The sequence below is a fragment of the Miniopterus schreibersii genome, assembly GCF_964146895.1.
Source record: "Miniopterus schreibersii genome assembly, chromosome: X".
In the NCBI taxonomy this organism is placed as follows: Eukaryota; Metazoa; Chordata; class Mammalia; order Chiroptera; family Miniopteridae; genus Miniopterus; species Miniopterus schreibersii.
The window spans coordinates 80,789,635-80,806,790 of NC_138104.1; the positions used below are offsets into that span (position 1 = coordinate 80,789,635).

At 35.7% G+C, this 17,156-nt stretch overlaps 1 protein-coding gene across 8 annotated transcripts in view; it reads right to left on the reverse strand.

The window, feature by feature from the left end:
• USP9X (ubiquitin specific peptidase 9 X-linked) overlaps positions 1-17,156 on the reverse strand; it is a 117,277-nt gene that overhangs the window by 56,015 nt on the left and 44,106 nt on the right. For 7 of the 8 annotated variants that reach the window (XM_081125137.1, XM_081125135.1, XM_081125136.1 and 4 more), the window contains 5 exons: positions 15,270-15,422; positions 14,275-14,379; positions 11,509-11,715; positions 9,893-10,029; positions 8,060-8,208 (listed from right to left, as the gene is read on the reverse strand). In XM_081125137.1, the coding sequence (XP_080981263.1) occupies positions 8,060-8,208; positions 9,893-10,029; positions 11,509-11,715; positions 14,275-14,379; positions 15,270-15,422 (751 nt within the window). The remainder of the gene's footprint in view (positions 1-8,059; positions 8,209-9,892; positions 10,030-11,508; positions 11,716-14,274; positions 14,380-15,269; positions 15,423-17,156) is intronic. The other variant, XM_081125138.1, reaches the window with a different exon arrangement.

Consider the following 17,156-nt stretch of genomic DNA (forward strand, 5'->3'; position numbering starts at 1 on the left):
TTCATCCTCTTATACTGAAAACACTCTTCATGGACAAAAAATAAATTATATTACTAATATCTACCTAGGAAGTTACAGTAATATAAGACGTTAATATAATGAAGTTAAAATAGTTATCACCATCAACATGTTATGAAAGATTAGTCTCAGTAATTCAAGAAAACTTAACCATTTATTTACAATAGTAACTCTGGGTAGGTCTTGGTTCCTAGGCCTACCTTAAATTGAAAATTCCTTTTAAAAAATAATTTAAAAATAAAACACAGCTAGGAAACCCTTTGGTTTTACTTTCATTACAGCATACGATGGGTGAAAAAGTCTGTGTTTGCAATGAAAGACCACACACACAAAAAAAATCTTAGAAAGCACCTACTGTCCTAAAAATATTATGGACAGTGGACTTTTTTGATTTAAATTTTTGTTTTTTATTGCATTGGAAAAAGCTGTATAACCTGAAAATGACCGAACTGATTTGTGGCTTGGAACAGAAAGTTGAAGCAAATGCTCTGACAAGTGCTGTTAATCACTGACTTTCCTTCCAGTAAGTTGTGTTAGTCAAGAGGAATAAGAAATTGCGCAATTTCCTTTTAGCATCAAATACTGGTATTTCCATACCAGATCCTGGACCTTATGGTACGTGTGTGCTAGTGCTGAAGAATTCTAACTGTGTGAGACCCTTTGGAAACAGTAAAGGTAATCAAAGTCTCCAGAAATAGTGAGGTTTCTTCTCTGAACAAACCTTGACATGCAATGATGGAACATGTACAATATTTAGAAACATCTCCTTTTGATGCTTTGGTGAAGAAAAATCCAATGATATTATGACTGCTTTCTACTTCCACATATTATTGTCATCTACTAAAAGTGTAAACACATATTGTGTACTTCCATGAAAGTCAATTTCATCAGGGCTCAGGAATGAAAGCACTACACTTTTAGTTTCTATAGAATACCAAAGTATCCTACTACGTAGAAATTTCCTTTTCAGAGCACTAGTCTTAAGTATCTGAACAAACAAAGGATACAGGGTCTTTTTCTTAAAAAAAAAAAGGTGTTTATGCACAGCTTTGTTTACTCAGCAGGTTCTTTTATAGGGGAAATTTTAATAACTTCAAACTTAAGTTTCAAAAATAATGTAAGAATTAACTCACTAATCTTCTTTATCCGTATTCTCCAGTTATTTACATTTTGCCCCATTTGCCTCATTGATTGCCACATAGGTGTATGTGTAATTTTTCTAAGTCATTTGAGATTTACTTGGAGATAGGACCCTTACCCTTAAAGACTTTGATGACTATTTCAAAGTAACAATAATATTCTCTTACATAACCCCAGTAGTTATCAAATTAAACAATGATAGGATACTATTATCTAACCCAGGGTTTCTCAAGAACCACTATAGACATTTTGGGCTGGATAATTCTTTGTTGTGTGGAACTGCCCTGTTCACTGTAGGATATGTAGCAGAATCCCAGGCCTCTACCCACTATGTTCTAGCAGCATCCTTGCCCAAAACCCCTCTCCAAGTTAAGATTACACACCGCATTTAGTTTATACATAAATACACATGCCTTTTTATTCTTTAACTTGGAAAATTCATCACCCTTCGTTTCTAGATCTTTTAGAAAACTGCTCCAATTTTGTTGCATATCGCGTAATTTGGGCTTCTCTGATGCTTCATGATTAGATTCATGATTAGGCTAGGCATTTTGGCAAATACCACAGAAGTGACCCTATGTTCTCAGTGTATCATAATCAGGAGGAACATCATGTCATTCAGTGGCAGTATTCATGTTAATTGATCATTTGGTCAAGGTGCTTTGACCAGGTTTCTCCACTGTAGAGTCATTATTTTTCTCTTTGTAATTAGTAATTTGTGGGGAGATACTTTAAGACTATGTAAATGTCTTATTTCTTATCAAACTTTTATCCACTAGTTTTAGCATCACCCCATTTTTTTATTCAGGTGACAGTGCTTTATCAGGAACTGGGACCCAAATGATCAAGAAAATCAAGAAATAAGATGCCTCTATGCTACATAGGAAGGGAGAGGCCCTACACTTTGTTACAAAAAAAGCTTCCGGGCTTTGAAAACAAAGATGGTTGGTGGTTTTCCTTGTAAACATTCAGCTCCAAACAAATACTGTGATTAGACAACAAATTAAGATTGAGCCACACTGGTGGGTCAGGGCAAGATGGCCCAGTTTTGACTCATGCTGCCTGGCTGTTCGATATCTCACTGAAAACAGGGAAAAGGAGATGAGACTAAATTAACTCAAGTGCCTCTGGCAAAGGCCAACATAAGCCGGTTCTTGTTATTATAGACTGCAAGTTCTCTAGCCTCCATTTCAGAACTCATCATGAGAAAATACACTTCTTAAAAAGCGTATGTAATTGATACATAATTCACATATCATAAAATCCACCCCCTTTTAAATGTATAACCCAATGGTTTTTAGTATAGTCAGAGCTGTCACAATCTACTCTCACATTCTACAAGATCTTCCATCATCTCAAAATAGAAACTCCACAGTCAGCCATTCCCCATTTTCCCTCACCCCCAGCCCTTAGTCTATTTTAGATATTTCATATAAATGGAACCTTACAACATGTGGTCTTTTGTGACTGGCTTTTTTCTACTTAGCCTAATGTTTTTCAGGGTTCATCCTTGTTGTAAAATTCTTTTATTGCTAAATAGTATTCCATTGTATACAATGTATTATTTATCCATTTATCAAATGATGGACATTTAGGTTATTTCCACTTTTCTGGCTGCTATGAACATTCACGTTCAAGGTTTTGCATGGATCTATGTTTTCATTTCACCTGGGTATATAACTAGGCATAAACTGGACGGTAAATTCTATGTTTATCATTTTGAGGAACTGCCAACCTGTTTATCAAGGTGGCTGCACCACTATACAATCACACAAGCAACATAAGAAAGCTCCGACTTCTCCACATTCTTGCCAACACTTGCTGTTGGTTTATTAATTTCTAGTAGGTGTAGTTTCTAACTGTGGTTTTAATGGGCATTTCCCTAATAACTAATGAAATAGGGCATCTTTTTATATGCCAACTGGTCATTGTTTATTTTTAAAGAAATGTCTATACAGATCCTCTGCCCATTTCTTAATTGGGTTGTCTTTTAACTGTTGAATTATAAGAGTTCTTATGTATTCTGGAAACAAGTCCCTTATCAAATATATAATTAGCAGATATCTTCTCCCATTCTTGGGTTATCACTTTACTTGATCCATGGCCATTTTGATTTAACTTTTTTTTTTAATCCTCACCTTGAAGATATTTTTTTTTTCCATTGCTTTTCAGAGAGTGAAGAGAGAGAGAAGAGACAGACAGAAAAACATCAACTGGTTGCCTCCCGCACACGCCCCGACCAGGGCTGGGGATTGAGCCTGCAACCGAAGTACGTGCCCTTGGCCAGAACTGAACCTGGGACCCTTTAGTCCATGGGCCGACGCTCTAACCACTGAGCAAAAACAGCCAGGGTATTTTGATTCAATTTTTGTGCATGGCTTATTTCTGTACTTTCAATTATATTCTACTGATGCATACATCTATCCTTATGTCAGCACCACACTGTCTTGATTGCTATTATTATGTAGTGACTTTTGAAATAAAAAAGTATGAGCTAGCCAACTGTGGTTTTTATCACCAAGACTGTTTTTGGCTATTAGGGCCACTTACATTTCCATGATTTTTAGGACGAGCTTGATAATTTCTGTAAAAAGGGATTGTGTTGAATCTGTAGCTCAACCAGCACAGTACTGCCATCTTAATATTCTATCTTCCATTCCAAAAACATGGGGTATCTTTCCATTTATTTGGATCTTTAATTTCCTTGGTATGTAGTTTTTAGTACCCCCGCCCCCCCGCAATTTATTCCAAAGCACTTTATATGCATAGCATTCCTGATCTCAAGGGTTGACTAATCACAGGAGAGTTCATCTTCACTGTCTCTTTATCTACATCTGTTACAATTCTGGTTGCTATGCTGCTTCACTTGTCAATGAGTACATGGAGCTCCAAGCACCCTCTCTTGTAATTGCTCTTCACCAAATTTCCACTGGTTTTAACAATGCCCTTAGGAATGTGGCATGCTCTGGTCCAAATAAAGTCAGTTTCTACAAGCCTGCCTGCTGAACTCCTCATCCTCACAGCTTATCTCCCTCTAAGCAGAACTTGTACACAACTGAGCCAGTGGCAACATAGCAGCCAGCTTCTTCCAGAGTGATATCCTGCTTTTACAGAGCAGTGTTGGTGGGTATGGGGGGCAGAGCCCCTGATTTTCTCAGTTTGCCCCTCGGCATGGAACTTCCACCCTACGAGCAAGCTGCGGCGGGTGCGTGACCCGGGCTCCAGTATTCCCAGCCTGCCATGCCTGGGGTAAAGCTTCCGTACTGAGTAGGCACTGAGTAGAATAAGGGAGTCTCAGTCCTCTCCGCCAGTGACCACCAAGAATAGAGCTTCTGTACCACAGGTCAGGGGAAGATAAAGAAAGAATAGCGTGCCCCTCCCGTGGTGGAACCATAGCTCTAGACTGGCAACTGTGGAAAGAGAAAGTGAGCTGTGGCTCAGATGCTATGGACTCTTGCTGGTCTTTCCGAGATTTGGTAGATTTTCTTAAATAAAGTTTTCCCGATTTTCTGTATCCCCTTAAACCAATTCCCAGATACTTTATTAATTATTATTATTTAAATATTTTTTTCTAGTTAAATGATTGTTTTGTTAAGATCTACTAAGTACCTTACTTCCACCAATCCAGAAGTTAAATCCCTCATCCCTTGGTTGTTGTTTTTTTATCAAGTTACATTTAGTAGTTGTGGTACTTTCTTTTCCTTCAGTATAGACGGAAAGGTTTGTTTTATTTAATGGTTTTAATTATTTTCATCATTTATTTTGCCCCAGTTCAGTCAGTGAGCACCAACTCCCATAGTTTTTTGACATGTCAACATGATTCTTTGAGCACTTTCTTACTTTCTGAAATGAGGTGTTCAACCTTGTAATTTCCCTCCAACAGTCCTAGAAATAGCCATTACTCCAGAGAACTGTAAACAGTTAATAATACTAGCTTATTTTTTTAAAAAAAAATTACAAAGAACCCACACAGACTTAACAGTACTTCATGGCTAATGTCTAGGAATTAGCTACAGCTACTGAGAAAGTCTAGCCAAGGATCCATATCCTAATACAAAGCACAATTTGTGAATAACACTCAAAAGAAATTCTTTTACAGGAAAAAAAAAAAAAAAGTTCCTAAAACTTCCAGTTTTGAGAGTCTGGGAAGAGGTAACTGAAAGTGGCTGTCCTAAGAAAACAGAATACAAAAATTCTGTGATCTACAACAAAGACAAGTTCTCCAACTCTATCCAGAAACCAGGGAAAATGGCAAATAAATCTTTCAATTAGTACAATGGCAATCCTACCAATAAATTAAAATGAGTGAAAACTGAAAGGTAGTTTTATGCTTTGCTGTATACAAATAAAAAAACTTTAGCCCAGCCGGGCATGGCTCAGCGGTTAAGCATCGACCTAGGATCCAGGCGATCAGGGTTCGATTTCCCGTCAGGGCACATGACCGGGTGTGGGCTGCAGCCGATCAATGACTCTCTCATCATTGATGTTTCTATCTCTCTCCCTCTCCTTTCCTCTCTCTGAAATCAATAAAGATATATTTAAAAAAAACCCACAAAAACAAACAAACAAAAAAAAAACTTTAAAAGAATGACTTGGTAAGCACCAGTGCCTGAAAGCACAAGAAAGAACTCATGAGTAAACGTTGAGAATTTTAATAAGTTCATAACTTTATCGAAATAATGTTAAAAGAAGAGGTAGAATCGGCTGACTATATTACTGAGGAAATGTTTTCTTCCAAAGATGAAGATACTAGTGATGAAATATGGGCGGGATAAATAATATTGGTGAAACACTGACCAGAAATTGAGAATATCAGTGAACTGTGGAAGCCTGATAATATCCCTCCTGAATATGTCTCATACTTAATGGGATCCATGCAACATTTTTATTATAGAGACAAAAACTGTAATTTACTTTAAAATTGCAAATTTTAAATTAGTGGTTGACGTTACCACAGAAGTGATTTAATGCTGTGAAGTTTATTTTAATAGGAAAGTTTTATTAGCTTAAAAATTCTTTCTCCCCATATTTAAATATCTGTAGACAGATCAGTATTAATAAAGAGTACTGTAACAGAGGAGGAAAAGTTATCAAAGTTAGGAGAAACAAAAGGTATGGTATCAACAAATTCAGGGGAACATATCAATAGCAACAAAAACTCAAGAGCTTACTATGTGCCAGGCATTTAGCTAATACATTTGGGTCATGTTTCAATAATCTAGGCAATATGACTATACTCATTCGCATCTCTTACTTTGCAGAGATACAATTATGAGGAGAAACTGAAGACTGAAAACATTTTTGTGACAACGAAATTGAGATGAAGCAATTACTAATGGGGATTTGACTAAAATAGAACAGAAAACGAGTGCATCTGAACTGCATGTGTACCATCTCCTGACTGCCCTAACAGCAGGGTTCTCAACCTCTGACAATGAAATTAAATGAAACACCACATGTAAAAGAAGCAAATAAAAATGTGCATTCACAGAACATATGATCTATATGGCTCCACTGTGGGGGAAGGACTGAAGTGGCATCTGTGAGGGCTGTGTACCAGCAAGAAGTGATCAGAAAGAAGAATCAGAGTTATGGTAAACTGAGCCCACATGCTAGAGTGCACTACATCAAATATCTTGTACCTCCCTCAGATTTTTATTGCATTTTATATAGAATATAACTCACACGGCCACATGCCTATGTTGACCTGATTGTTTTATCATGCTGCTTATGAAGGAACTTAGGACTAAAATGATAAAAGATCAATGCCTGATGCCTATCAGCTTCCTGATGCTTAGAATGCCTACCTAGCTCATCTACTGCCTAGGAAGATTCAGCCCAAAGAGGGTAAATGAAAGAACAAAGAGTCAACAAATTCAGTAGGGGGTATCTGAAGAACTGCTTCATCTTTCCATTATGTTTAGCTGAGTTTTAGGTTGGGATGTTAAGCAAAGACCTCATGGTTCATAAGCACCTTGGGATTTTATACAATGCTGAGTCTACCTACTCTACTCTTCAAACAATGAGCATTAAAAATATCCTCATTTTTAATATATACTATTGGCTTCTGCAGAGTCTACTATAAAATGTTAAGATTGTTATGTTCAGTAAGTATTATGTTCAAGTCTATCTCCAACACTGGTAATATACAGTTTCCTTTCTATGGCTATGGCAACGAAGTTGAGCTTACAAGACAATCGTGTGTGTGTGTGTGTGTGTTTTGGGGGGTGCTATGAATTTGGCATAAGAGAGAGGAATATGTACTAAGAATACATCTGTACTCTAGCCATACAGATGTAAATACAACTGTGAGAGGGCAAAAGAGGATTGAAATAGGGCTCCACATATGGCAGGCACTTAAAAACTGGCTGTTAAAAAAAAAAAAACCACCAGGAAACTTTACAGTAAAGTGACATATTTAAAGAAATTCACACTTTGAAAACAATGTAAACGCGGATTTTTGTAGCCTTGTATCTCTCTACTTGTGAATTTTTAATTCATAAATCGACATACTTATTTAACACAGAATTAGACAAAAAAGTTTTCTTGAAAAGATAATGGCAGTGGTAGTAAGGAAACAAAGGATGAAAATGAGTCCAGTACAGACCTAAGGCAGCAATAACTAATTGTAGTACAGGCAGGCACAGCCCCAGGTAGGGAAGGGAAAAACCAATTTAACAAGGAGAATGGGCAAGGCAAACACTAAAGGGCCTTGAAATGCTGGCCGGGAGTTTAGGAGTGTGTAAGAGTTAAGAGTAAAGTGAAAGTGGATCATAAGCTAAAAAAGGAACACAAAACACATTTGTTGTCATTTCTAAGGTAATTAATGCCCACCCCCCCCATGCCCCCAAAGCCGGGAAGTTATTATTTCCCATAATTCATGTTAGCTTATAATACATACCTCTCGCATAAAGTCTCATGCTTTCCATATAAGTTGCAAGATTTTCTGCTACCAAAGTAACTAGGGCATGATTGTGCTGAAGTTGATTGATTAAGTCATGACGATAAAACACATGGGGACTTCGCTGAGTTTGACTGAAACGAGAAGAACTTAACAATATAATTAGGCAATTAATTCTGTTGGAATCAAGAGAGTTTATTAATCTAAATTATTAGCTACTAATTTAAAAACTTAAAATGGGTTCTTTCATAACTGAAGAACACTTTTGGCCATTTACTTTAACGGCAAGGAATTTAAAAGGAAACCAATGTTTCAAAAATTAAGACATTCCATTATTACACAAAAAATATACATTAATATTCTCCAGTATCGCAATTTCTACTTCCATACTACAGTAGTACTAAAGTACTTGTTTAAGTTTACGTATTTCCAGAACTATAAAATACAAACACACTCCTTGAAGATTAGCACAACAAAGATTATGCTGTAATTACAGTAAAGAATTTAATAAAATGTTTTCAGCAAAGTTCTATTAGTCATTTAAGGTACATTCTGGAACAGCTGGTTTGAAGCCAAGTTTGCCCATAGGTATCACCAGAAAGACATCTACTTCCCTTCCAACCTTTTATTGAAACTAAAAGTCTCACAGCCATTACTATTCTAGTGGAGATGAAGCCACTGTTCCTTGAGAGAGTGTATAAACTACTGTGTCTATCTGAATCAGATGAATGAATTCATTTGAGAAAGGCCAAAAGGCATTATGTACAGTGGGCCAACAATCAAAATACATCCTTCAAATCAATATTACTGTTAATAAGATATATGTCTAAATTTTCCCCACTGTTTATCCTGATAGCTTTTCTAATTTCATATTATTTTTCTAGCCTTGAAAAAACAAAACAAAAAAACCAAACGGGTCAAAGTTCAATTGTTAAAAATCAACACATGTGGCCTTTTCTGTATTTGGCATAATCATAATAATCTAGAGTTGTCAAGCATCAGGGCAATCATTTCATTTTATACATATAATACATTGTTTTAGTTTAGAGAATCTTGACAAAATAACTGTTTAGACACAAGGGTTACAACCCACGAATCCTGACTCCAGCAATACACTTAGAAAATCCCCCCCACCACATTATTATTCCTTTTCATGTTATCAGTTCCAACTCTATAACCAAACAATACAAGGACAAATTATTCCAGTAACCAGAATTTGGCAAGGAAGATAATATATTTAAAACTATTTAACAGAAATTTAGTTAAATTAATCAGGAAATTTAACTATATCTTGTCATCTTTCATTAAAAATACAGTCTAATATTTGAAATTAACTAATAAAAAATCTTACTTTACTTTGAAAACTTCTGTAGTATAATATTTCAAAGTTAATAAATTATTAAATATTTCAGAGTGAAGCAACTAAGGAAACAATAAGGTCTGTAAGAAACATATATGGGATAAGGGTAGACACTGGGCAAAAAGGGACACAAAGCAGAGGAAGGAAAAACGGAAATGAGAAATGAGATTGATACAGCATATGCCATGAAACTGGCATACTTGCTGGAAAGAAGAGAATTCTGAACCTAGAATCTGAAAGCAATATTATTGTCTTGATAGTGATACACATCACTTAATTGTAGCTTACTTCCTCATCAATAAAATCAAGGAGGTGGTTATGATAAAGGAATCTTTTCTTCCAATTACACTCTTCTCTTGGCCTATCATCTCAGTCTGATTTTCTTATTTAAGTATGCTTTCACCAACTGATAATGCTGTTTCTTTACAAAATACATAAATAAAAATAATGAAATTTTCTGTTAAAAGCCTTACCTTAAATTTTGAGGTGCTTCACCAAACAAGCTACAAATTTCTCTAATTTGTTTCAGTGCAGGGATGACCCATTTGTCATTTGTACGAAGTTCTTCTATAAATCGATCTATCCACTGGATCTTCTGTGTGTCACGGTCCTTAAACAATTTCAATGTTTTATATAGGTCAATATTATTTTGAGAATTAGAAAATAGAGCTTCTCTTTTACAAACATTATGCTGTAACTGCAGTAAAGAGTTTAAGGGAAAACACTATTCTAAAAGCTCAATGACATGGACTCAGATATTGCTACACGAAGGTATAGATACTTAGCATTAAGCACACTGAAAGAAACGGATTTTAAACATTTGCCAGAAAGTAGGCATGTTTTTAGAGATTCTACCATATAAAAAAATTCAGCAATAATATATAACCCTGATTGTTACACTACACAGATTTTAGTACACTAAAGAACATTGAGAATTTATATTTTTAGCAAGAAAATAATTGTATAGCAATTAAGATTAAAAAAAAAAAAAATTCACCAAAAATAAAAATGACAGGTCCACATACGCACAAGGAGAGAAAGGGACAGAAATATGTATAAGGGCAGTTAAAAATTAATGTTATATGCCTGGCCGTCGTGGCTCAGCAGTTGAGCATGCCATGACCATGTTCCAGGAGGTCACAGTAAGATTCCAGGTCAGGGCACATGCCCGGGTTGTGGGCTCGACTGCCGGTAGGGGGCGTGCAGGAGGCAGCTGATCAATGACTCTCATTATTGATGTTTTTTTCTCTCTCTCTCCCTTCCTCTCTCTGAAATCAATAAAAAACATTTTTAAAAAAATTAGTTATAAAGTCAAACTTACTCCATGTATGATATTTTACTTCTCATATGTCATTTACTTTGCTCCTTCCCCTCAGTCAATAGTAATGAGAAATGCAGGTTTGTGTACTTAATTTTAAGTTTGAATTATTTTGTGTGTGTATCTCCATTTACTATAGTGAAAGGTCACAAACAAGTATATTCAAAAACTGAGTAGCATCTGAATGAATCACATATACCTATTCGAGCTTATTTCTTAGCTCTTAAATTTCAGTTTATCAGTATAGCAAATAGTTTTAATAAGTAAGAAATTATTCAGCAATGTTCATGCTTGAATTAAAAGAACACATACACTACAAGTTAGAATGCAGGGAAGCTGTTGTGTAATTTGTTCACAGGGAAGGCACTCAATGTTTTACTGTTTAGGAAATTTTATTAATTTTTCTTAACTTCCCTATAAGCAAAAAAAACTCCTAACTTCTCTTACCCTCTAAAGTCCCTACTCAGCTTTAATATCTTTCTCATTATCTATTTGAAACTGGTATTTTAGCACCATACACTTAACAATACTACCACTATATAACCTGTGTTGGTTATATTGCCTTTCTCCAAGGAGACTAAAATGCTTTTCAGATGACACATAAAACTTTGACATAGAGACCTAAGAGGAGGCAAGTTTACACAAAGAAAGTCAGCCAATCCTTGAAAATCGCTTCAAAAATAACGTTGGAATAACCTGGAATTATTCCGTATCTAAGCCAACCTAACTGAAGGAGGAGCACAAAAAGAGAGCAAAGCAGCACATGCTTACCTGGGAGCAGCTATAATCGAGTATTTTTATGTGGGCACTGAGAGCCAGGTCCATGATGTCTACAGGCACATCGTCGCTGTGGGCCAGATTCCACAGGAGGTTCAACACTTTGTGTGCCATCACGCCATCTTTATCATCTTCTGCAAGACGACGAATCAGCTCAAGTAGCTTCTCACGTTGCTTTTTACTTGCATTTGTCCAACTTGCCTAGAAAAATTTAAATGACATGAAAACAACACATATTTATTTCTCACTGCTTACACTATCCCCAGATTAACCATATATTCATCAGAAAAACAACATAGCAGAGCACAGAATTATTCAAAGTGACATCTGAGACATAAGGGAGAAATACCTTAGATCAGGGTTTCTCAACCTCAGTATTACTGACATTTTAAGGAGAAAAATTCTTTGTTGTATTGTTAAGATGTTTAGCAGCAGCATTGGCTTCTATTCAATTCTAGAAGCCAGTAGCAACTCCTCCTCCTCCTGCTGTGACAACCAAAAATGCCTCCAGGTATTGCTAAATATATTTGGAAGGCAGAGTTGCCCCTGTTGAAAACCACTGCCTTAGAATCAGCATGTTATTTGTAACTTTAAAATTAAATTAAAAGATGACAGACAACTTTATATATAAAAATTTTCATAAACGAAAAAAGCCAATTATAGAGCCATGTGCAGCACACATTTGAAAACAAACATCTATGACAAAGTCTGTTATTAACTAAGAAAAATAATTTCTAAAAGAAATGATACAATCCTATTTTAATTAAGACAGAGTACTCATTTAATAACTTTAAAATGGAAAAAGTCATTAAAATATTTTTTTAAAAGTCCAGCTTATACAATGGGGGTGGGAGTGGGGGGTTGCTGACGATATCTAATGGTTAGAGGCCAGGAAATGTTGCTAAACAATATGAAAAAAGTATGTATAAAGGTGCTAATCAGTATTTACTGAAAAATAAACTAATGACTAACAGTAGAAGGTTGATTAAGTAAATTACAAAAGAGCCTTTCAATGGAATTATTACAGACATTTACAATATGATAAATATGGAATGTTTTAGAAGATCACTACAAGGAAAGATGAAGATAAAGGAGGAAACTGTGGATTCAAAGAGACTGAAAAGATATGAATATTTTCTTCATATATTTATCTCTAAGGGACATATACTAAAATAATTCCATGTGAAAAGGAGAAATCAATTAATAACATCTACTCATCCAAAGCCACCACAAGGTGAGTCAAGGCAACCACAAACTGGCAGAAACTATTTGCCACACTTGAACTGGTAAGGACTAGCAATCAGTGTGTCAAAACTCCTAAAGTCAGTAAGAAAAAATACAAAAAACCCAATAGGGAAAAATTTGGCAAAAACCTTGAATAGCCAATTCACACACACACAAAGGAGAACAGAAACATTATGAAAAGATGTTCAACCTCATTAGTGAACAAGGATATAAAAAGCAATACTAAAATGAGGTAACATCTCACACCAAGCAGGTTACAAAAAAATCCAGAATTCTGACAAAGGCAAGTGCTGGAAAGGATGTGAAACTCTTCATGGCACTATAAACTGGTATGACCACTCTGAAGAACAAATACTTACTTAGAAATGAATTAAAAACTACAGTAAGCACGTACATAAGTAAAGTCCAAGCAACAAGTCTAAAATCATTTGGCGGCCACTTACAAAGAAGTACAAAGTGACCTGGGCTTTATGCTTCCTTTTAATCATCTTTAGTAGACGATTTAGACAATTATTGTATTTAGATCATCCTTAGAAGAAGAAGGTCCAGGGAGTGTAATAACCACCTCTTTCTTCTTCCCTTCTTCCATTATGGCAATCATTAGTCATGCACCACCAATTCAGAAGTCATCTCAAGATCAGAAATGGCCCTGGGCCCTAGCCGGTCTTGCTCAGTGGTTAGAGCATAGGCCTGCGGACTAAAGGGTTGCAGGTTTGATTCCGGCCAAGGGCATGTGCCCTGGTTGCAGGCTCGATCCCTGGCCCGGTTGGGGCGCATGCTGGAGGCAACCAGTCAATGACTCTCTCTCACATTGATGTTTCCTTCTCTCTCTAAAAAGCAATGGAGAAAATATCCTCGGGTGAGGATTAAAAGAGAAAAAAAGGCCCTCGACAGTTCAGCTCAGTTGGTTGAGCGCTGACCCGTGTCTCCCGTTTGATTCCCAGTGAGGGCACACGCCCAGGCTGCGGGCTGAATCCCTAGTAGGGGAGGCAGTCAACTGATGTTTCTTTCTTTTTCTCTCTCTCTCTAAAACCAATAAATCAATGAAAACATATTAAAAGGGGGGGAGCATGATGGCAGATATGACTGTAGGGGCCCCTGGTCTATCTTAGAAATGACATTTCCATTAAGTCTGTGACTTAATTTCTGATTTGCCTGTATATCAAACCTAGAATGCCAAGGTATTGGTAATCTCTTCCTGTCAAATCATTTTTCATCACAACCAATCATCCTTCCCTGCAGTCCTATAGTTCACTTGAACCTAATAATTGCTAGAGGAAAGGAATCCAAATGAACAACCTGAGTTTTGAGGGGTTGGGAGAAGATTCCTTATTTATAAGGCTCTTATTATAAAAAGAAACATCAGGTTGTCATTGGAAAAGGAAACAGTGGCCGATTACTATACACTAGAAATTATTCCTATTTAAGCATTTATGGGCTAAGAGCAACTCACAGATCTAATGAATTAAATCTATTAATAATGAAATGGTGCTACTTTATTATGTTAAATACTACCTTAAAGCAATCAAAAAGATGATCCAGTTGTTCAGGAGAAAAGTCCCATGCCAGCTTTGCCAGCAGGTCATGTACATTCTTCACAATGGCTTCATGCTTCCCAGCCTATTGAAAAAACAAAGAAAATCATTGCATGCTAGAATCTGAAGAGCAGGTAAATAGTGTATACTGCTTGCTGACAACTACTAATTAACAACATATTCCCGTCTCCATCTGTGTACAAAAATGGAAAAATTTGTAACATTTTAAATGCTTTAAAACTGCCATCTAAAACCTGACAACAAGTTTTTGATATTCATGGTTAAATTATGCTTTGGGAATTCGTGTGACCCTTTTATTATTGAATTTAGTGTGCCAATTTCAACACTGCAGGTAGGAGAAAAAGAAGGCACCCCAATGGTATTGTTTCAGAACTTAAACCTTAAGCACTTATAGGGAAAATGGAATGTTTTCTTGGTTTCTATTGACTCAAAAAACAAAGCTTTGTAATCTAGAATTCAATAATACTTCCCAACTAATCCGCGGATAGAACCTTGTCACCAAGATAATCAAAGGAATCATAGTTTCCAGCTCTGAAATCAAAAGGTTACTTCTCTTCTTCTTGTTGAAAAACTATAAATCCTTTGATATAAGATTTTTATAATCTAGTGATTTAACTCCTAACATTTTTTTCTTTGTATTAAGTTTATGAAGAATCCAATTATAGATGTCTTGTATTCTTTCAAAAGACATTCCCTATTATTTTACTGTTTGCCTCTTATTTAAAACCACCTACAAATTACCATACATCCTGTAGATAATGTAATATATTTTTACTTTAAAAATATTATTGGCTATTTCAAGAAGATTCCTGACAGGATTTCTGTAAACAAGTATTTAAACACATTAAAAGTCATATGATATAAGCTTTCATCCCATTTCATAACTACTATACTTCCTTAGTTTTTTAGCATCTTTCTTTAAAAACCAGATAGCCACTATTTTAAATTCCTTACCTGTGCTGCCCAGATATTATCAAGATCTTGTAAGGTCAGAGCTTTTTCTTTGATGACAAAACGAAGAATCTTCTCTAGCTTTTCTACATACTGCGGTTGATGAAGACTGTCTCTCAAGACTATGGATAAGATATTGTTCTGCTGTATCCATTCCTAAATATAAATCAGAAACTTGTTTCAAAGAAGAAAGTAAAACACAGAAGCTTTCAAAGAATACATGGAGTAGCATTCACATTTTTAAATATTAGTAGGAATTAAATACCAAAAAACATAATATATTAATGTAACATGCTTATGTGTTGTTTTAATGCAAAATTATAAAAAATAACAGTAATTTCAAGAAACTTCATTTTGTACACACAGAAATGCTTCCATGAATTAGAAATAGTGAAATCATTAAAAAGATTGTACTCCAACACTTACTAAGAAAAATGTTATTTAAGTACAGCAATCACCATGGTTTAGGTAGGGTGAGTATAGGACCCGTTTTAGAATCTTTGGATTCCTTATACCAGTTTTGATTGGGATGAAAAGGAACCCTCTTTATGCTTTGCTTTTATTTATCAACAAATTATACTATTATTCCCTATCCATTAGCTCTTTAATCTCCCAAACAATCCCAATGAGCGATATATTATTCTATTAGAGAAAAGTGAACAGGCTTAGAAGTGTCAGAACTGAACTATGAATCAAGACTGCATGCTTCCCATTGTGTTCTTACAACACTATGCATGTTGCCAGACCTCGAACCACACTAAATAGCTCTATGATGCTTGACACCCGACAAGGTAGGCAGACAAACAATACATACAAAACCTTGTCTACCACCTACGCAGCTTCTACATCCTTTTATCACATTCTAATCGTTCTCCCCAATTAGACTCAAGTGACCTTGAAAACAAGGACAGTTCCTGTACAGAAGTCTTGCCAGTACTCAGACAGTATGCACTAACGTTATTCAACCAATATTTTTACAGCGATATACTTCATTCTAAAACTACAATATAACAAAAGCAAAAATAAACAAGTGAGACTACATCAAACTAAAAAGCTTCTACAACAAAACTAAAAGGCAACCTACTGAACGGGAGAAAGTAACGGCAAATAGTGTATCTGTTAAGGAGTTAATATCCAAAATATGTAAAGAACTCATACAACTCAACAGAAAAAAACAATCCAATTTAAAAATAAGATCTGAATAGACATTTCCCCAAAGATGACATACAAATGCCCAACAGTACATGAAAAGATGCTCAACATCAGTCATCAGGGAAATGCAAAAAACCCCCACAATGAGATATTACCTCACACCTGTTAAAATGGTTATTATTGAAAAGACACAAATAACAAGTGTTGGAGAAGATATGAAAAAAAGGGAACCTATGTATACTGTTGGTGGCAATGTAAACCTGTGCCACCAGTATGGAAAACAGGATGGAGGTTCATTAAAAACAGAACTACCATATGATTCAGGAATCCCACTACAGGGTACATATTCAAAAGAAATGAAATCAGTCTCTCATAGAAATATGTGCACTCTCATGTTCATTGCACCATTATTTACAACAGCCAAGATATGGGAACAACCTAAGTGCCCATCAATAGATGAATGGGTAAAGAAACTGGTGCACACGCAGTGGAATATTATTCAGCCATAAAAAAGAATGAAATCTTGCCATTTGTGACAACATAAGATGGATCATGGGGTGTTATGTTAAGTAAAATAAGCCAGACAGGTAAATAAAATAAACAAACCAAAAAAAACTCTGTAGAGAATAGATGGGTGGCTGCAACAGGCAAGGGATAAGAGTAATGGGCGAACTGTTTACCCCCCCCTTTTTTTAGTTTAAATAAATTAAATTTTTAAAAAATTTAATTGCAGCATGG